The sequence below is a fragment of the Ailuropoda melanoleuca genome, chromosome 2, assembly GCF_002007445.2.
Source record: "Ailuropoda melanoleuca isolate Jingjing chromosome 2, ASM200744v2, whole genome shotgun sequence".
In the NCBI taxonomy this organism is placed as follows: domain Eukaryota; kingdom Metazoa; phylum Chordata; class Mammalia; order Carnivora; family Ursidae; genus Ailuropoda; species Ailuropoda melanoleuca.
In genome coordinates this window covers 197,466,985-197,487,347 of record NC_048219.1, presented here as the reverse complement: position 1 = coordinate 197,487,347, position 20,363 = coordinate 197,466,985, and the positions used below count along the sequence as shown (strand labels likewise).

General features: G+C 57.4%; 1 protein-coding gene across 1 annotated transcript in view; it reads left to right on the top strand.

Moving 5' to 3' along the window:
- Nucleotides 1–20,363, top strand: part of HDAC4 (histone deacetylase 4) — a 166,381-nt gene that overhangs the window by 69,406 nt on the left and 76,612 nt on the right. Inside the window, exons 5-7 of the mRNA XM_034655536.1 lie at nucleotides 3,111–3,232; nucleotides 14,789–14,920; nucleotides 18,291–18,403. Coding sequence (XP_034511427.1) covers nucleotides 3,111–3,232; nucleotides 14,789–14,920; nucleotides 18,291–18,403 — 367 coding nt within the window. The remainder of the gene's footprint in view (nucleotides 1–3,110; nucleotides 3,233–14,788; nucleotides 14,921–18,290; nucleotides 18,404–20,363) is intronic.

The window sequence follows — 20,363 nt, the reverse complement described above, 5'->3', positions numbered from 1 at the left end:
TTCCGTCCACATAGACTTGTGTTCTTGTGGTCATAGCCACGTCGTTCCTTACTGCCAAGGGATGGAAGCAGTCTGAACGCCCACCAGCAGGTAAACACGGGATGGCAGGCCTGAGATATGACGCTCAGACAGAGAAGCGACATGGAGCTCTGGGGACGTGCGCACGTGACGCTCTGGAGTCAGCACGATGAGGAGCCGGGGGGACCGGAGCTCACCTGCTGGTGGTGCAGGGTCCTGTCTGTGGAGACGACACTGCTCTGGGTCTGCTGCAGTGCTGGCCCCCGCACGTGTCTCCGAGCACAGAGACAAGGATGCTCTGCCCGAGACGGGCTACAGCACCAGACACACCGGACGGCAGAGCCTCGCACGAAGGAAAGGGTGTGAACTATTTCACGGGTCATTCTTTGATTGATTGCATGTTGAAATGATAATGTTTGGATATTTTGGGTTCAAGAGCTTGCCGAAGTCAGTTTGACCATTTTTGTTCATTGTGACGGGGCTGCTGTACCATTAAGTTGGGCGTGTGGCTCACACGGTGCTTGTGTCGCATGGTGCTGGTTGAGCGAGTACACGTTGTGTTGAGGTCACACGCGGCCATCTGGTACAGCGGGAAGGGCCACTTGTGGGGAGCTGAGGTGGCTGGTGCGTGTGGAGCTTTGCTCCGAGGTACAGCTACGGAGGACTGCGGAAGCAAAGGAAGCGGCACCGGTCTCCCTGCTTCCGGCAGCACTGCCTGGAAGACCAGGTGTCACCGTCCATCTGCCCAGAGGCCAGCAGAGGTGCCGCCCAGCGCCTCCTGTCATGCTGAGGAGCGGCTGGGGGCTGGGGACGTGGTTTGTGGGCAGGGCTGAGGCTCCTGGAAGGAGCTGCCCTCGGGTCCTGCTCCCCTGTACGAGGCTGTGGGAGCAGCAGGTGTGCATGTGGGAGTGTGTGTGTGAGGGTGTGAGGATGGGGTGGGGCTTGTGTGAGGGTGTGAGGATGGGGTGGGGCGTGTGTGAGGGTGTGAGGATGGGGTACGAAGCTGCAGGTGTGTACAAGATTGTGAGCTTGAGAGCCTGTCAGTGTGAGGAGCACATGCAGGCTTCGTATTTGCTCACCCTCCAGGTCCTCGTTTCCTGGGGCACACGTCACGGTCCCTGGGGGGAGGGGTGACAGCGGGTTTCCCTGGAGCGGCCCGCTCAGCCCTGTGATGGGCACCTGGGGACGAGCTCCTGTCCCGGGGTCTGCCCAGTCCAAGGAAGCTGGGCTGTGGTGACGTGAGTCACTGCCTTGAAGTCCCCGGACTAGGCCGGAGCGGGGTGGGTGCAGCCACCTGCACCCTGACCCAGACGCGTCTGCTGGGGGATGCAGGTTGGCCTCGTGCTGCGGCTCCGAAGCCTGATGAGAGAAGGGAGGGCTTTCACCCTGACAGCATCTCCAAAGACCAAACTGGAAGAGAAAATCTACTAGATCTTGAACAAATACAGCTTTTCCAACTTCTGGCTTTATTGTAAACAGCATACAATTAAAGTCTAACAACGGTAGTTATTATTTATAATAATATTCTACCAATAATTATTATTCACACTTTCGGGTCACAAAATGCACACACAGGTCTTTCCATGTGTCTCATGAAAGAGAAAGCAAATTCTTTCCCAGATTGTGTCTAAGCACCAAGAAGTTTGAAACTGGCCAAGGCCACATTCCCCGAAGGACACCTCAGAAGATGTGATTTAGTAGAGATAGTGTTGCCCTCAGATCTTTTTTTTTTTTTTTGAGATTTTATTTATTTGACAGAGAGAGAGTGCATAGGTAGGCAGAGCAGCAGGAAGAGCGAGAGGGAGAAGCAGGGAGCCCAATGCAGGACTTGATCCCAGGACCCCGGGATCATGACCTGAGCCAAAGGCTCAGCCAAAGGCTGCTGCTTAACTGAGCCCCCCAGGTGCCCCACCCTCAGACCTTTAATGAGATTATCAGAGAATGTCCCCCCGAGGTGAGCCCAGGTTGTCTCAGTGCAACCACGAGTTAAAAGGAGGGCTTCCTGCCTGAGGAGGTGAACCTGTGATGCGGATACCGCGGTGTGGGTGCACCTGTCCCCAGGAGCGGGAGCTCTTTCCTGCTGCACGGCCTGGCTGGGCCCCACAGCCCAGATGTCCGGCCCGTGCTCATTGGACGGGTCTCTGTGATCAGCCCATTCTCTCTACAAGTTTGCTCTCAAATATTTAAATTACCCACCTGTAAGCATTTAAGAGCTCCTATTCTTAATTCAAATCACACCAGGTGCGTGGATATGGAGTACTGTGTATTCAAATAAATAGTCTAACAAATTCCAAATAAGTAAGTTGGCAAATTTGTTTCAAGTCATTAAGCAGATTACACGGTTTAAAGACTCAACAGAATTCATTACACCCAGGGTGGGTGCTTCCAGGAAGATGCCGATGGTCTTCCCGAGGGCCGTCAGCACCTCACTCCCGAGCCCTCACTCCCCTCCTGCCCTCCTGAGCCTCCTCCTGGAGCCAAATCCTGGCTCGCCATTTTAAGGATGTTGAATGGTGCCTGGCTGGTCGTTGGAGGCAGTAAAGGTCATAGATGCACTTCCAGGCATAAGGTGTGGGTTACTGCCACCCACCCTCCGCAAGGACAAAGGGTGACGAGGCGGATTTTGTTCCTCTAGGTGCAGATGAACACTGGGTATTTTCTGCTGAAGGGAGGTCCCCTTGGGGACCCCAGACTTGACCACCACTTGTTCCGAATGTGCCCCACCTGATCTCAGCTGCCTCCGACCGTGCCTTTGTTCCTGTCCACATGTGGCCGCCATCTGCCCCGAGGACAGGCCTTTCCGTGGCTGGTGGTGGCCTGGTGGCCAGGGACCAGCGGCGCAAGGAGCCACCCGAGAGGAACAGGATGACTGCCAGGCGTCGCGCTGGCCCCCACTCCTCTTGGCATGGGGTTCGGCTGTGGAGACGCTGCTCAGCCTCGGTTCGCGGTCAGCATTGGTTTTCGTCTCATTTCAGCTTTGCCCCAGATAGAGCCTGTCTCCTTGGGCAGCCAGGGCTGATCCGGGGCTGATGTGTCAGGCAGGCTTCTGTCCCTAGCTAACTCCTCCGTCTGTCTTTGCTTGCTCTCTCCAGGAAGACACAGCACAGTTCCCTTGACCAGAGCTCCCCGCCCCAGAGCGGGGTGTCGGCCTCCTACAACCATCCGGTCCTGGGAATGTATGACAGCAAGGATGACTTCCCGCTCAGAAAAACAGGTCAGTGCCCAGGGCCCAGGGCCTGGGCGGGTCTCTCACTCGGCCCCTCCCACACGCCCCTCAGGGGATGTGCCTTCAACCGCCCCCCTCCCAGATGCCCACAGGGGACTGTGGTCTCAACTGGCTCCTCCCACACGTCCCACAGGGGGCAGGGCTCTTGACTGGATCCTCCCACACATCCCACAGGGGCTGGGGCTCTTGACTGGCCCTCCCACATTCCCTACAGGCTGTCAGAGGGAATCCCTGCTTGTGCCTAAGTATTTGCTTTTTTGTATTAGAACATCATTTTAAAATGATGTCCTTAAGCATGGCTGTATGATTCATACCAAAAGCAGCAAACCTCTTGTGTGCACACCTACGTTTTAAAACTCAGACTCCTTTTTAAACAACACCCAAGCTTACTCTTCTCTTGATGTGCTATACTTTGTCACAGCCCAGAGCGTCCCCTGCTGGGCTCAGGGGCACAGCACCTCCTGCTGACACCCCCCCCCCCCCCCCCCCCCCCCCCCCCCCCGTGAGGCCTTGCAGGAGCAGGCCAGCTAGCGTTTGGCCCTTGGGGCTGACTCCAGGCAGGGCCTGGGCAGCGGGGGCAGCTGGGGGTCCCAGAGTGGGAGGAAGTCTGTTCAAGAAAGAAACTCATTGTGTCCTGCAAGGACATCTCAGGAGGACGCCTCGGGGTATGTGTGGCCCTGTCACAGACCAGAAGAAGAAGGGTATTCACAGTCCAACAGGCTCTCTTGGACTTTCTCCAGCGGTGATGGTTTAAGTGGGCAGCGGCTTTTAAGAAAGATCAGAGTGGCTGTGGCCAGTGCACGAGGGTGGCCGGAAGGGCAGGGGCCAGAGGAGGAGCGCATCTTCAGAGGCCTTGCCCCCCTCGAGGTGAGGGCAGGCTGGGGCAGGCTGTGGAAGATCGGGTGCCCTGGTCACAGACACGGTACATGGAGCCTGTGATTGCAGGGCGTTGTGGGAAGTTCCTACTTAGTGGAAGTGAGGCCTGTGTGGCACAGCTTTTTCTTCGTAAACACAAATTTTGTTTTATACGGAGGATTTTGGTTGATTTTAGACAGATATGCTTTAAGGCAGTCAGACACCAGCATCTTCACCCAAGTGATGAGATATTGGGGGATGGGGCTGGGAGCTCATCTGCCACCCCGCCCTAAAGATGGGAAGACTTGGAGCGACTCGATAGGCAGAGCTGTGCCCCAGAGGATTCAGTGCGGCACACAGGGAGCAGAGCCTGAATCCAGAGCCAGAAATTGCAGGGAGACCCCTCGGCAGTGCTTGACTGACATTCAAGAGTGTGAGATGGAGTGGCCCTCGCAGGACGACCACGGGCCAAGGACCCCAGAATCCTTGACGAGGATGGGAGAGAGGTTGGCAGAGCCTTTCCGAGTCAGCGGTGAGGACCCTGCAGGCATGGGCAGGGCTTCCTGCTGGCTGTAAACCGTCCCCTGGTGGAAAGTGAAGGTGCCACTGTGTCCTCTTCTCCTCGGTGTGTGTGTGGTTCTCACTCGTCCACAGAGCAGAGCTGTGGGTTTCACCCAGAGAGAGCCCACGTGCTCAACAGGAAAGTCTCTGTCAGGAGCTGGGGCCAGATCTCCCAAGGTGGCCCCTGTCCCCCCTTCTGGAACCTGGTCCTTTGTTGAACCAAACTTAAATCAGCAGAACAGGAGGTCATGGGAAGCAGTGGGCTCTGTGCTGGGAGAGAGGAAGACCGTGCCTGCCCCAGCTGCCCTGGCCTGGGAAAGAGCGTGAATGGCAGGAGGTCTCCCTGACCCTAAGGCATGAGGGTGGGTCAGATGGACAGGTCATGGGCTCCACCAGCCAGCATCTTGGGTCGGATCTTTCCACTGGTTTTATAGCTCTGTGTGCCCTGCAATGGATTCCTTCGGTTCCCCTGGCCTCAGTTTCTCATCAGTAAGATGGAGTCATGCACACCCAGACCCTCCCCACTATGGATACACTGAGCAGCAGGGCTTTCTCCTGCCCTGGGTGTGGCGAGTATGCCCCCAAGGTCCCAGTGGAGGAAGCAGAAGGCTGAGCACCTGGCCACCAAGCAGAGCCACCCATGGCTTGCTGAGGGGCCTTGCCTTGCCAGAAGACACATCTGACTCTTCCCCTGAGGTCCCAGGAAAGGACAGTGAACGACCCCTGCCTCTTGGGGCCCTCACGGGGCTCCCACTTCCCTCTCAAATAGAAATGGCAGTGCCCGTGAGGGGATGTTTGCTCTGGTCCTTTCCCTCTCCCAAACAGACAAGGCCCATGCCACCTGGACGCTGGCTCCTGTTACAAGACACAGAATGTGGCACTACTGCTTGTAGCGAGGGTCTCTGGAGGACTCTGGGTGCAGGATGGCCAACTCCACGGTGCCCTGTTGCTGTTCCTCAGAGATGCATGGCCGGCCGCCTTCGTCTCATGGGCCCCAGTCCTCTCTCTGGAAGCACAGCCTCTCCCACCTGTTGGCCTTGAACCCTGCCGTGCGGCCCGCCCCAGCCCCCTGCCGCCCTGAAACATGCAGACTCCTCGTCATGCTCGGGGAAGTGCCCGTGAGCACACAGCGCTCCAGAAGAACTTAATTAAGATTTGATTGCATTATCAATTTTTCAAAAAGGCATCACCAGCACATTAATAATATTAATAATATAAGGATTTCAGAGGAAATGTTTAAACCACTTAAGGGAATAGAGTGTAGTTAGGTGTCCTGTATCATCCTAAACGTATCCACTTTCAAACACTTGATGTCACTAATTCTCAATAATTTATATCTGTGCATTTCTACGAGAATCAGTAATAGGAAAGACTATAAACATGAAATTTTAGTTGCAGAATGCCTCGAATGAATTACAGTTACCATCTTTAATAAGTGTGACATACACTGAAATAATCCCCGTAGTTTCAACCTGCACTGGACTCTGGCTCTTGCATAGCGACTGCCCGCCCCCAGTCCCGTAAGGGCAGCCGCAGGGCCGTGGAGTGCGGAGCCGTTCTTGCTGCTCCTGGGCGCACCCGCCCAGCTCTGCTCCATCTCAGGAGAAAGGCGCCCCGACCCCCCCAAGCCTCTGCATGTTCAGGGAGTGCCTCCTTCACGCCGGCTGCAGGGCTGGCGGCCTGGGTTTAGATCCAGATGCTTCACTTCCTGCCTTGTTATTGGGGACGCCTTCTGTGCCTCCGTGTTTTGCCATCTGGAAACACCTACCTCCTGGGCTGGGAGAAGTCACAGAGTTGATGTTTGCAAAGTGCTTAGAGGGGGCCTGGCTGTGGGGGCTCTGCTCTCATTTTCCCCTTGATCCTTTCCCCATCTAACAGCCCATTCCCACCAGACTCCGCTCCCCTTACCCTTCCCTCAGTTGGCGAGGAGTTTGGTGGAAACGGTAGACTCTTCTGAGGGAAGGCCACGCAGAAGTGGATGCCAGTTATTGCTGGAAGTCTTGCGGGAAAAGCGCGCCTTGCCCTGCTGGGGGGTTGGGGTTCACATCCCAGCCCCTGGTTCCTCTTCACCACCTGAGGACCCAGCTTGGGCTCACCTCATTTCCTATTGGAGACCCTGCCCCCTTCCGTGTGAGACAGCGGGGCATCCCCACCTCGCAGCAGACTGGGTCATCTCCTGACTGCACAGGTCCCGAGCAGGTGAAGTAGGGACCATCTGACGGATTTTCTGAGCCTCTCGAAATCTGCTAACCACAGATGTACTGGGACTTGTTCCACGCCCCCGACCCTGCGCCCTTCTGTGGGTCCTTCCTGGGGTTTGTGGGGCATCGAGCAGCTCAGCCAGGGATCACATCTAAGCAAAGCGTTCGATTCCACATTCACACCGAAGAAAGGATGCTTCTCCAGTTTTCAAAGCCGATCCGGTTTTGTCATGTTGATGACGTTTAGAGATTGTATTTTTCTGCAGTAGCTTCTTCAGCTTTGTATTTTTAAAGATGTTAGCTGCCGTCAGTTTTTTTATAATGCCTCTTAAATTGTCCTCTGTGACTTATGAGGAAACGAGACCAGAACAAAACAAAACAAAGCTTCCTGTCACTGCCCGTCTCCATCCTCTCCTGTTCTGACCGTGAGCTCTGGGACCTCAGCGCCTAGCACCGTACGCTGGGCACCCCTCACTCGTCCAGGACGCCAACCGTCTGTTTCAGGAAGCAGACCACAGGGTGGTGCTCAGGGAGGAGTCGCCTGCGTCAGCTGAGTCAAGAGCGGTCGTGCTGCCCACAGGCCTGCCCTTGGCACCAATGAAGTGGCGGGAGGCTGGTGGTGCGGGTCACAGCTCCCCACGGCCCGTGCACCAGCCCGGACGCTGGGTCACCGACACTCGGCTTCAGCCCGTGTTCGCTTCTGCAGCCAGTGGCTCCTGTGGCTCTTCCTTCTAGAAGGTTCCTGTAGCTCAGCACCTCGCAGGTTTGCAGCTGTTCATGGGAAGCAGCAGCTGATTTCTAAGATGTGGGAAATGGCAGTTTTCCCCGTCTGTGGGCAAAGCTGCTTGGCTCAGCAGGGAGAGCTCGCAGTCAGCCTGGCCCACCTGTGGCCCATGGGCTGGGACTCCCCGGGTAGGGGGTAAGGTGCTGGGTAGGCGCTGTGCAGCAGGCGGCAGGGTCACGGGGGTGCGGTCTGCTCTCAGGAGCAGAGGGAAGAACGTGGCGCCTGGTGGAGCCTGCCCTGGGCAGGAAGGCGGCAGCATGGTCCCCCTGGGCCACTCACACAGCCTCCCGTGCAGCCCGGGCCTAGCACCAGCTCCCCTCCCCCACCCACCCAGCATTCGTTGTCAGATGACCCATGTTGCTGTCCCATGAGCGAGGGTCACAGTGCCCCCCCCCCATATTGTGCCCAGTGACTGCTGTTCCCATGTTGCCTCCTGAGGCGCCCGAACACCCAGGGGACGGAATCTGTGGAGAGCACGCGTGTTCTCTAGAGACTCTTCAAGGCTGGCGGTGACCTTTGGGGGTGGATTCTGAGGCTAATTGCCTTGTCCAGTCACACTGCACTTAAGTTGGGGTCCGGACTCTGTTGCTCACACCTAACCTGGAGGGCCCGGTTGGAGCTTCTGTGTGGGCGTGCTACCCCAAGGTAGTGTGCTGTGCCCGCCCCAGGGCGGCGTCAGCTTCGGCACCAGTCTCTGTGTGGTGGTGATATCGTGAGCATCCGGGGTGCCGGGCTCGGAGCTGCTTGGTGGGCAGGGAACAGAGGGTCCAGGCCCCACTCGAGTGTCCGGGTGGACCCATGGGGCCGGGCCAGGGAGGGGGCCCAGGCATGTGAGGGGCGAGGCTAGGCTTTTACCCCAAACCCAAATAAGGTGGATTCAGGCCCCATCTGCAGTCTCCACAGCAGCCCTGCCCCGTCGTGCTGGACACCAAGGTCCCCTTCCGTAACCTGCAGCCCCGCGTGTCCCCAGTGCCTTACTGGATCTGCCAGAGGGGTCCATAGCCCGTGGAGAACCAGGGTGGGTTCTCTGTGAATTCTGCAGCCACAAAACACAATAACGAGTCAGCGGATTGTCCCGGGACCCTCTCGAACTGAAAGACAATCCTCACAGCTGAGTTTATGTCCGTGCAGGGAGCAGGCTGACCTCACCAGGCGTAGGATGGGGCGGCTTGGGCAGGGCTGTCGCAGCACCACTGCTGCCGATCCCCGCAGTCTAGGTCTTGCTCTGCAGCCGTGTGCGGAGGGCCCGGTGCAGGTCCATAGCAGGGGCGGAGGGGGCTGCTCCCACACGCTGCAGCTCAATGCACAGGTGTGTTTCGTAGGGTCAGTTGCAGTGTGATAAATGGCCCTTCACCTCTTGCTCGGGGCCAGGGCCAGCGGACTCTGCCCTTCCTGCGCTGTCTCTGAGCGAGGAGTGGGAGGGTCACTGCAGCCCCACTGAGCTCCAGCCGCCAGATGGGCAGCCCCCTCCGGCCTCGCAGGCTGTGTGCTGGGCTATCTTCCATCGACTGCTCTGAAAAAGTGGATATGAGTGTGTTCAGAGGGTTTTTTAAAAGCCTTTACTTTGCTTTCCTAGGAAGCTTCTAGAGTTGGTCAGTATGGTCAAATACTAGGCAGCTTCTACGTAAAGTGATTGGCTCACACACCCCGTGTCTCATGCTTCAAACTGACATCCATCAGACTTGACCTCCCTCTAATATGAAAAGTACCAGATGGACTGTCGAAGTCATCTTTCCACTGTTCAGTGGTCGATCTACCCTGAGCTGATGGCCAACAGAAATGAGCTAGGAAACGCTGACCGGGTAGGAGACACACCACCCTCAAGCACCATGTAGTATTTTTTTCTTTATGAAATGTCACGGACTATGTGCTTACAACAAAACATAAATTACGCACGCATCCTGAATCTTACTTCCCAGAGACGAGCTGCTACGGTTAGTTTGGTGTCTGTCCAGGTATCTTCTGCGCGTACGTGCAGGACTGTGGATCTGTTCAGCGAGCACGTGCAGTTTTCTTTCCGTTACAAGAATACTTGCTTTGCATTTTGTCCTCTGGCTGTATTTTTCAGTCGCTGTTATGTTGGGTTCACCATCCCGTTTGTGTAAAGATCAGCACGTTTCCCTGTCCTATCCCAGCGTGCGCGTATCAGCGTGTGACTCTTCTTTAGCGTAACCCTGTCTCTGCTGCCTCGTGCGAGTGTGTCTGTAGGCTCGATCCCTGGGACTGGGACTGCCGGCTTCCAGTTTGCGCTCTCGGAGATGCTGAGCACGATACACTGCTCTGGAGCTCCGGGGAGCCCGTTAGCTCTGCATCACTAGCAAGGTGCCACCACGGTCCTCCTAGCCCACATGATGGATGAGTAAATCAAGCTTCCTGGGTTGTTTTCAACAACTCCGTCACTGTTAGGAAAGCTCGAGTATCTTTATGTTTATTTTCCATCTTTCCTACGAGAAGGTCCTCCATTTGCAGCGGGGACCTGGGTGGCTGTGACCCAACCCTTGGGTCACGTTCCCATGCCGTGCATGTGGCCAGTGAGTGGTGCAGAGCTCCAAGTGCCTGCTGGGCCCAGCCTTGTCTGTTCCCGTGCACGGCACCTAGAACCATGCAGGCCACACAGGCAGGTCCTTCAGTATTCAGTGGATAGAATTTTAATGGCAAGTCTCTCATCCAGTTTTCTTTGGGGTGTTTTCTTTTTTATTGTGGCTTTGTAGGATTTCCGGATAGGTCAAGATCAATCCTACGTCTGACACGTGTGCTACAAAAGTTACATTCCAGTCTGTCCTTTGGCTTTCTAGAGTTCTTTTTATTGTTTCAAAGTAAATAAGTGTGCATAAATCAGAGAGCCCCACAAGGCCTAGGACCTCCCCTCCCTGCTCTGTGACAGGTGGCTTACAGAAAGTGGACACCAACACTGAGTAACCTCACCTGCATTTCCTTGTTTGCAGAACTTGCCTTCTTCCTGAAGTTGATCCTGTTTTTCATCCGCTTAGTTTTCTGTGTGCCTGTCATTAACTCACATGGAGGAGCCCCTGCCCGGCAGGCGACCCGAGGCTCCCCTCTGGCCTGGGAGATAGGCTCCTGGCCACAAGGCCCCCACCTGCTATTCCCGTCCCCCCAGGTCTCCCGGGGAGGCTCCTCCCCTTCCCCCCAACTCCTGCGGGGCCCCCTCCTTCACTTGGGTGGGCACAGCAGCTTTCTGAGGACCTGCACGGGCTGTGACCGTGAGTCTGTGATGCTGGCAGATATCTGTTCTGGCTCCCATCTGACTGATAATACTGTTGGGGACAGAAGCCACTTTCCTGCAGGATTTTCGGGTCTCTGTCATGCATCTTAGTGGCTGTTGCAGAATCCGACAGCACTGACAAAGCCAACCCCTGGCCCCCAGAGCTCCAGAACTCCATGGGGTCTGCCTGGCGAGGGGCCGCAGCGAGCCCTTCCGGGCACCAGGCCTCCTGCAGAAGGAGGAGGGGGTCTCCTGTCACCGTGTTAATGACCTCTCCGCTCTGCCGTGTCCTCTCCTGGCGTTGTTGTTAATGTGATCTTGGGCCTTTTCACTGTCTTCTTCCCACACTGGCACTCCTGTTCTGTGGTTTATCCCATGTCGCCTCCCAGGCTGCTGTTAGCGGGTCTCAGGAAGAACGGCTCGGGCACCTGCTCTGGCCATGTGCCTGGCCAAGACGGCGCTCTGTGCACCCTTGCCTGCTCAGCCCCTGCCCCCAGAGCAGTAACTGCCTCCCGGCAAACTGACCTCTGGGTACACGCCCCCCCGGCCCGCTACACAGTCAGATATGCCCACCTGATGGCTGCCGCGCTGTGACGGGCCCACAGGGAAAGCTAGACGTGCACGACATCCGTGTAGATGTCAGGGCTTGTGAGGAGCGGGCGTCATCTTAACGGCAGGTGCTTCCTGCCCAAGGAGGGGCAGGTGCTGGGGCTGGGGTGGGGCGAAGGTAAGACGAGGGTGGCCGAACCTGACCGACTCTGTCATGTACCTGACTGCCTTTGAGGAGAAGCATCCCCGGCCTCCCCACGTTGCCCAGCAGGAGTAGGCACCCTCCGTCTCGTGAGCATTCAGCCGCCTTGAGCCACCTTTCCAGCGCGCCTCCCTCCTGCTCTGGCTCTCAGTCGCCCTGCAGCCCTATTCCAAGGAACAAAATACAGCCCTGTAGTCAGCCACACTGGGCTCTGCATGCATTTTGAGGACCTCAGGCGCAGTCAGGAGCTGTGCAGTGGAGCCCGCGGGGGTCTCGCGGCCCTGCACGTGGCAGATGCGACCTTGCAGCTCTGCCCCTGGTGGGGGGGGCGGTCTGCAGGGTACCTGTATTCTCAGCTGTGGCTGCCGTGCAGAGCTGTTCGGGTTGCAGGCATTTTGCAAGTTTCAGGAAATATGCTTATGAAAAGCTGGACCGCAAGTCACGGTGTCTTCTCCGTGGGGCCTGTAGAACTCATTTCAGCTTGCTCAAAGCATGGCCCATGGCTGCTAGAGCGTGTGCCTTCTCCAGAGAAAAGCAGGGGAGTAGGGCCTTCGCTGTGCCTCAGAGCCCTTGCCGGCGCAGCCAGGGTCCTCGGGTGAAAAGCCGGCCCTGAGCAGAGAGAAGGAAGTGACTGTCTCCCTTCCCTCCCAGTCCCCCTGCCTGCTGCTCGGCCCTGGTCCTTGGCCCTGCACCCAGGTGCTCCTTGGGGAGGCAGTCCTGGGGAGCCCCAGAGGGACGGGGAAAGAAAGGCCCAGCCCAGAGCCTCCCTGTGGCCTTAAGCTGGGCTGCAGGCAGGGCCCACCCTGCTCAGTTTAACACTCTGCTTTCATCGTAAATGAGACACTCAGCATCTTGAGCATGTGTCCCTTGTTTCTGTTTTGCACCGGGCACCGCAAGTCAGGTGTGGTCCAGAGAGGGGCCGACTTTGGGAGGGGTGGTGAGTCCTGTGTCGGGTCCGTCTTTGCAGAATGAGCATTGCTGGGCTCACCTGGAATCACGGAGGCCGGACAGATCCTTCAGGTCTCCCAGACTTTCACGTTCAAGTGTGGGGGGTCAGGGGGAAACCAGGAAAAAGCCAGATGGGCAGTCATGTCAGGTGGTGCCACGGCCCCTGTGAGGACAGCAGGGCCGCGCAGCCATGGTCGGAGAGGGTGGGGGCCTGAGGACAAGCGACAGCAGCTGTGGGAGGTGGGAGGGGCTCGGGGCCTGCCCGGTACAGTCTCTGAGTCACTCCAGCAGGAGTTTGGGGTCCTTGTCCTCAGGCAGGACGTGGCTGCCCGACCACTGACCTGGCCAGTGCTGTCACTCAACCAAGTGTGTTGAACGTAGAGTGACCTGCAGGCCTGGGGGAAGTCGGGGTGCCGGACCCAGTAGCAGGGCCGGTCTGCAGCTGGCCTAGGGCGACCCGCCACCAGCAGCCACCCACACACGGTCTCCTGACGCACTCCCTCCCGAGGGGCCCACGCTGCCTGGCAATCTCAGGAGCGGCTTCTGACCCCAGCTTGCACAGGGGATATTCATGTCCTTCCAGCCAAGACCTTCGTGGCGTGAGGAGAGCTGTTGTTTTCTTTCTGTTAGATGAGGTTTTGGCTTTTCCTCGTGTTAAGTGATGATAAGAAACTCNTCTGACCCCAGCTTGCACAGGGGATATTCATGTCCTTCCAGCCAAGACCTTCGTGGCGTGAGGAGAGCTGTTTTCTTGCTGTTAGATGAGGTTTTGGCTTTTCCTCGTGTTAAGTGATGATAAGAAACTCCACGTGTGGAAGTAGAAATGAATGGAACACGTAAATCTAGTTGTCTCAAAATCAATATGGAAAGAATACTTCTCATGTTCTTCATGTGAATCCTTCCCACTTCTTGCCGTGCAAGTCCTACAGGTGAACGGGCACTTGCTCTGCACGCAAACACGGCCAAATGGAAAGAGCCCCTATCCCCGGGTGCACAGCTTCCAGAGCAGGGGTGGCACCATCAGCCTGGCGGCTTGTAAAGCACACCTTCAATTCCTCTGGGAAGCTTCATGAAGGTGGCCCGCCAACCCCCTTCTCCTCCCAGGGCCCACAGAGAGCTGCCCTTTGCCTCCCAGCGTCCTGCAGGGTCACTGGCGCCCTGGCATGACACTCGGTCCTGGCACGCCGCTGCCCTGCTGCCCAAGGGACTGAGTCCCCGTGCCCGGGACATGGGTGCGTGGCCCGCTGTTTAAAACCCGGACCGTCTTAGTTCTGATTCCAGGGGGAAATTCGATTATATTGTTTGGTGCTCTGGAGAGCAGTGAACTTCCTGTTCCAGAAAGATTAAAAACAGCAGGGTTGCTGATTAAAAACAAACAAAAAGGTAAAAACTTGCTAATTTGCAAACAGAAAAGCAGTAGGAACTTGAAAGTAGTCAAATAAAACCTCAGAACTCAAACATCTTCGAGGCAGCGGTCCTACCGCTGGCCTGGCCTGAACACTGATGGACTCATGGAAATGCCTGCGCAGGTGGGGAGGTCGGGGCGGCGGGGGGGGGAGCACTTCTGGATGCAGTGAGGCTGACCGCTGCCCAAGGCAGCCTCACATGGGAGTGCCCGCACCCCGCTTCCCAAAGGTGTGACCTGATTGGCCTGCAGGGTGGTCTGGGCTCCAGGTGCAGAGGCTTGGGAGCCGCTGGCTTAAATACGCAGGTTTTCAAAGCACTGCAGAGCTGATAACAGACCAAGCCAAGTGGCAACACCTGTGTCCTGTCGTCAGGCGGCCTCTGACGGAGACCGGGGCTCACTCACCTCCACGCAGGTGTGGAGTACGGTCTGGCCTTAGCACCCCATGGCAGCCGGGAGCCCCGGCAAGCGGTTTGTTTCGGGTTGTTGGACATGGGAGGAATTTTTGAAACGCAGGTGAACGAGGAACATACAGAAATTGTAATAACATTCGTGGGCCACCACCTGGAACGACCGACATGGCTACAGAAACTTAGCCAAAGGCTTCAGACAGGCTTTGTTCATTATTTGGGACTGTTGAGTAGGACTGAAAACATTCTGCACAGGCCTCGGGAACACTGCCCTCCCTCTGCCCTGGAACCACACATCCGTGTTGCGTGACTATTTACCCAATGTGCATATTTTTTCACTGCCAGTGAGATAAACTTGACCCCAGTTATGACCGTCAGACTGTAACGGTGTCTCCTTTTCATGCAGCCTCTGAACCCAATTTGAAATTACGGTCCAGGCTAAAGCAGAAAGTGGCTGAACGACGGAGCAGCCCCCTGCTACGTAGGAAAGATGGGCCAGTGGTTACGGCTCTGAAGAAGCGTCCGCTGGATGTCACAGGTATGCACCAGTGCTGGCCTGCACCCTCTCAGCGGGGCTCTCCTGTACCCTCTCTGAGACCTGCACCCCTGCACGGTGCTCTCAGCCCCAGGGGTTGGCAGTGTGAGTCCGAGAGCCCCACTGGTGCCCAGGCAGGGGTCTCAAGGAACGCGGAGCTCTGCCTGTCTGCTCCCAGCCCCAGCCACGGAGAGCTGGTGCCCACGGGCCCAGGCACCACTGGGGCAGTCAGGTTCGACATTACACGGGGTGTTTACCGGAATTTTAAGTTGAGGTTTCTCCGAAGGTTTAACCGATCCTGTCCTATTAGTGGTAAGTCACATGGTTCCGATCTGCTCCACTGCCCATTACAGTGTCTGGACCACTGGGGAGCATTAAAATCTTCCTGGCAGGAGTCCCACAGGTGGGAAGGGAAGGAAGGAGGGAGCGAGGGAGCCTGGTTGTTTCGGCTTCCTTAGCGAGGGTTGCTCTCGGCCCCCATCTAGTGGTGGACTTGCAGAAGTGCGCCCCCGGCCAGAGCCCTGTCCTGAGGGAGACCCTCCTTCCTGAGGAAGCTCCCCACTTCCCAAGACGCACCCCCACCACAAGGGTGCACTTCACTTGCAGAGGGCCCACCCCGGTCCCAAGGGTGCATCCCACTTGCTGAGGCATACCACAGTCCCCAGGGGGTGCATCCCACGTCCTGAGGGCACACGTCCACATTGCTGAAATCTACACCAGGGTCAAGGGGGGATCTGTGTTTGCATAAAGTACAATGCCCCACTTGAAATCCAGGGCTCTTGGTGGCAGTCTGTCCGTGCTGGGTTCTCAGGGAAGGAGAGGGGCTCGCTGGTGCTGGTCCTCCTCGTGTCCGTGGCCAGCACCGCACACGCACTGACTGAGCCTCGTGCCTCTGAGTGAAGGGGAGAGCTTCACGCCTGCCCCGTGCCGCTGTGTTTCAGGGTTCTGTAGCCAGTGGAGAGCCCCTCACCCAAGCGTCTGCCTCTGAATGTTTGTGTGAAAGGGTCGACCCTCTTCATTTTGTTATTGATGGGGGGTTCAGTGCTGGGGGGTTTCTAGTGTAGACAGGCTTTGTCTGAAGAGAGGAAGTATCATCACCCAGACACTCACCCACTGGGTGATTCCATTTGAAATCATGAGTTAAAACCCATGTCCAAACACAGATGCAGCTTTGTTTCCTTTGAGGAGTGCCTGGTCGCGAGCCGACGGCTCCCACAGGCAGGAGAGCCGCGCGTTTATTCCTGGCCCTGCAGTTGATGAGATGGAATCATCAGCAGTCTCCTCCCTGAGCGTCGGATCTCGTATTCACGTTGTCAGCCTGTGGCTGTTTAATGCCACTGTGAGTCAGCACCAAGCTGCGCGCGAAAAGAGGGACAGGGGTCCTTGCCTTCGTTTGAGAGGCCCAACCGTCACGTGTGGCCCACCTAGCAAACCGTGCCCTCCACAGCTGCCTGGTACTGGGTCGTGGCATGTCCAGAGTGCGCGTGAAGCGGCCCAGGGCAAGGGAGGCTGGTGGACGTGTGGCAGATGAGTGCAGCTGGCAGAGAAACGGGAGGAGGCAGGCTTCCGGGCCCTCACAGAGCCCAGGCAGCCGGGGGCAGAATGCAGAGCTGCCTTTACCAACAGTGCAAGGGACCCCCTGACTGCAGCCCTGGGAGGTGGTGTCTCCCGCAGGAGAGCAGATCAGTGCATGTATGCAGGGGGGTGGAGGGGCGGGCGTGGGGGCCCACCTGGGCAGGAGACCAGGCGGCAGGACAGGGGAGGCACATGGCTGCTTCTCCCCAGTTGCTAGTGAAGGCCACGTGTGCCACGGGAGCAGAGAAGATAATGAGCTGCCGGTGCACACACCCGTCAGCGTGGTTAGCACTCACGGGGGGCACATGCTCATCACAAGTACTTTCTGGCATCTTGAATGGGGTCCTACTTGTGCTGGTACAAATAACATCGTGACGATGACACATTTGTATTCATTTCTTAGGCCATGTTCCTAGAAGTGGCGTAACTGAGTTGAACATGGGTGAGGAGCCAGATCCATATTTTATTGGCCCGGTTTCTCCCACCCTTGCTGCATGAGAGCATTTAGCTGGTGACCCTGCTGGGGGCACCCATGTGCAGGGAGTTTGGGTGGAACCCGGTGTGTAGCTTGGGATAGGATCCGCAGAGAAGGTGTCCCACGAGGGCCACGGGGACTGCACCCAGGGGCAAGGTGGCAGCCTCCGTTAGGGAGGCCGCAGCTTTGTCTTTGTGCGGAAAGTATAGCAGCTGTTCAGCCCCCGACCGTCTCGGCAGCTCCCAGTTCGTGAAGTACAGTAAACATGATTTCCGCAGGTAGAGAAGCTCTGGATTTGGTGTTTAGTGTGTGTGTGGNAGTATAGCAGCTGTTCAGCCCCCGACCGTCTCGGCAGCTCCCAGTTCGTGAAGTACAGTAAACATGATTTCCCCAGGTAGAGAAGCTCTGGATTTGGTGTTTAGTGTGTGTGTGGGGGGTGTTCATGGTCTGAGCTCGTTGTCAGTGTCTGGGACAGCCGGTGGCCTGGCTGGCGATCCTGTGATGACAGCTGCCTGGTCAAGAGGACCAGGGACCATAGAGTTCACCGTCCATGGTGAAGCCATTGTCAAAATGCCACTAAACCAAAGGAGAACATGGAAGCGGCTTTAAGCATCGAGTGTCACCACCATGGCTGGCCCGGCAGCAGAAGGGAGATGGGGGTGGGACACGTCCCTCAGGCGCAGGCCAGTCGCCGTGGAGCCCGGTCCCGATTTGCAGGGCTGGGTCACCGCTACCTGTAAAGTTACTCAGAGGATCACCTAGTGCTTGATTTCAGGTGACACCGATCGGTCACAGAAGCTGCTAGCTGTATGTCCCCCTGGGTGTTTGATGTGGCATAGGAAAAATGAGAGGCTTTAATTCAAAGGGGGCCCAGTGGCCAGTGGCTGTGTCAGTGAGCACAGCTGGTCTGACCTTCCCTATTCACAGTCATGTGGCTTCTGTGTTTCCTGGTCTTTTGTTGTTAGGTTATTGGTGTTTAAGGCCTTATCTTTCCGGCGTGTCAGATCATCTTGAAATTCAAGAGGAATAAAATTGGTAACGTGCACAGTGTAAAAGGCTCGGGGCGGGGGGCCTCCGCAGAGCCGTACATTTAGAGCTCACGAGGAAGTCCGTAGCAAAACCAAAGGTAGGGAATTAGCCTCACACCCCTGTTTGGGAACTGTGATCATGTTCTTTCGTGATGTAGTTTCTGCCAGTCGGCAAGCTGGAAGCAGGAGTCCCTGGGGGACCCCTCTGCCGCTTGGGCCCAGGGAAGCACGTGCCACTGCCTGGCCCGAGACCTCTGCACAGAGTGCAGCTCACGGATGTCTCTCTGCCCCACAGACTCGGCGTGCAGCAGCGCCCCCGGCTCCGCGCCCAGCTCCCCCAACAACAGCTCCGGGAACGTCAGCACGGAGAACGGGATCACGCCCGCCGTCGCCAGCATCCCAGCCGAGGTCAGTGCGGGCTTTCCGTTCGTTCTGTTCCCTGTGCTGGCCCAGTGGCAGATTCAGACAGCTGGTTTCCTCGAGGTGACCACAATTTACCGCTGCCCTCCAGCCTTGACGGTCCAGGTCAGGAGGCATCCTGGACAGGGCCCCCTCCTGCCACTGACCACTTCTCCTCCTTTAAATCGGAGCATAGTGGTCCAGACATGAGAACAGCTGTAAACCCAGCCTTTTCTCCCTGCATCTTTCAGAGCGTATTTAATTAGGCCAATTCAGAACACACACCGTGTGCCCCTGGGGCCCGGATGCCCCGCTCCCGTGTGTCCCTGGGGCCCTGCACGGTGGCCGGGAAAGGGAGCCCATGGGAACCATTGTTGGATGGGCATCAAGCTATTTGTTGTGTTTTAGAAACACTCAGCCAACAAACATGCATGCGTGTGTCCGGGGGCAGCAGAGCGACGGGGTAAATGATTAGGGGGTGTCGGGCAGTTAAGAACACCAGGGTGGCATTTCGGAGACGGCTGGGTAACACCAGCCTCGGATTACAGTCAGTTCCCCTCACCCTGCCCGTCAGGCCCCAGGTACGCTGCAGTCGAGAGTCACGTGGGCACAGAGAGGGTTCTGGAATCACTTGGCAGAGAGGAAGGGTGCTCTAGGGGAGACAAGGTGGGTGGCCTCTTGAGCCAGGTGCAGGGGCTTGGGGCTCGCTGCTGGTTGTGCCCTTGACCAGGCCTGGGTCGGGGGACTTCCCGGGCAGGGGTCTCCAGGACCTTCCTTGCATACACTCTTTTTCTTCCTTGTTCACTTTGGTCTGTGTGTTTATTGCACAAGTGTCCCTGGCGCTCCTGCCTCGGGCCAGCCCTGTGCCGGGCCCTGGGGATCGTGGGCCAGCCAGCAGCCGGCTCCCGTGCAGCCAGCCGTGTGGACTGGGAGAGGTGGGCGCCGACCGCACTCGGGAAGAGCAAGGGATTGTCACGCTTGCCGTGCGAGGCCGCGGGCTCGGGGTGACTGCGTGGGGAGCCACCTCAGCTCTGAGTTCTCTAGTGAACTCAGCCCGAAGTGCTGTCTGCTTCCTGCGCCGACGGTCCCACTGCGTGGGAAGTTCTTCTGAGTTCTTTTTGAGCTCCCATTAACTGACAGGAGGCTCCAGCTCATCTGATAGTTACTGACTTTCCTCCCAAGTGTCTAGGAATGAAGCCTGCCCTTCCGGAGGGTGGACGGGTTTTAGTTGGGATGCGAGCACGGGGGCTGAGCATTTTCCGGGCAGGTCTGTGGACATGGATGCACAGACAGACCACGGCAGCAGAGGGCGTGGCGTGCGCGGCTGCCTCTCCTTCCTCCCGCCCCACGTCCTCGCACATCTGGTTCTTTCATCACCTGTCCCTGCAACCCCGATTTACGCACTGACGTAGATTATCACAGACCTTAACACTCCTGCTCTGCAGGACGGAGGTCACCGCAGCCATCTGTCTGTAGTGGGCCTCGGGGCCCCGCCTGGACCCCACTTCCTGGCACGACAGGTGCCCGCCAGCCAGGTCTTGTCGGCTGCGGCCCCAACTGCTGTCTAATCTGGTTCATTCTGTGCGGTGCCTGACCGGGGAGAGTCTGCGTGGATCCGGTTTAAATTGCGTGTCACGTTTTACAAGTCACGTGTTACTGTAAGCGAAGCCGCTACGAATCATAGATGTGAAAGGATTGACAAGAAAGGTGAAAAGGGCCGCTGCTCCTGTTTGCGTCGGATCGTCCCTGTGGTTGGCAGGATGGTCTCCGATGGTCAGGGTTTGTGAGAATCTGACCACTCCTGAGAACATGCAGGCCTTGTGAAGACTCCTCAGGCGCCGGGCAGCCCTGCCAGCCCCATGCCCCCCCCATCACCGCTGCCCTGCACCCCCCGTCACCGCAGCCCTGCACCCCCCGTCACCGCTGCCCTGCGCCCCCCTGTCACCGCTGCCCGCACCCCCCATCACCG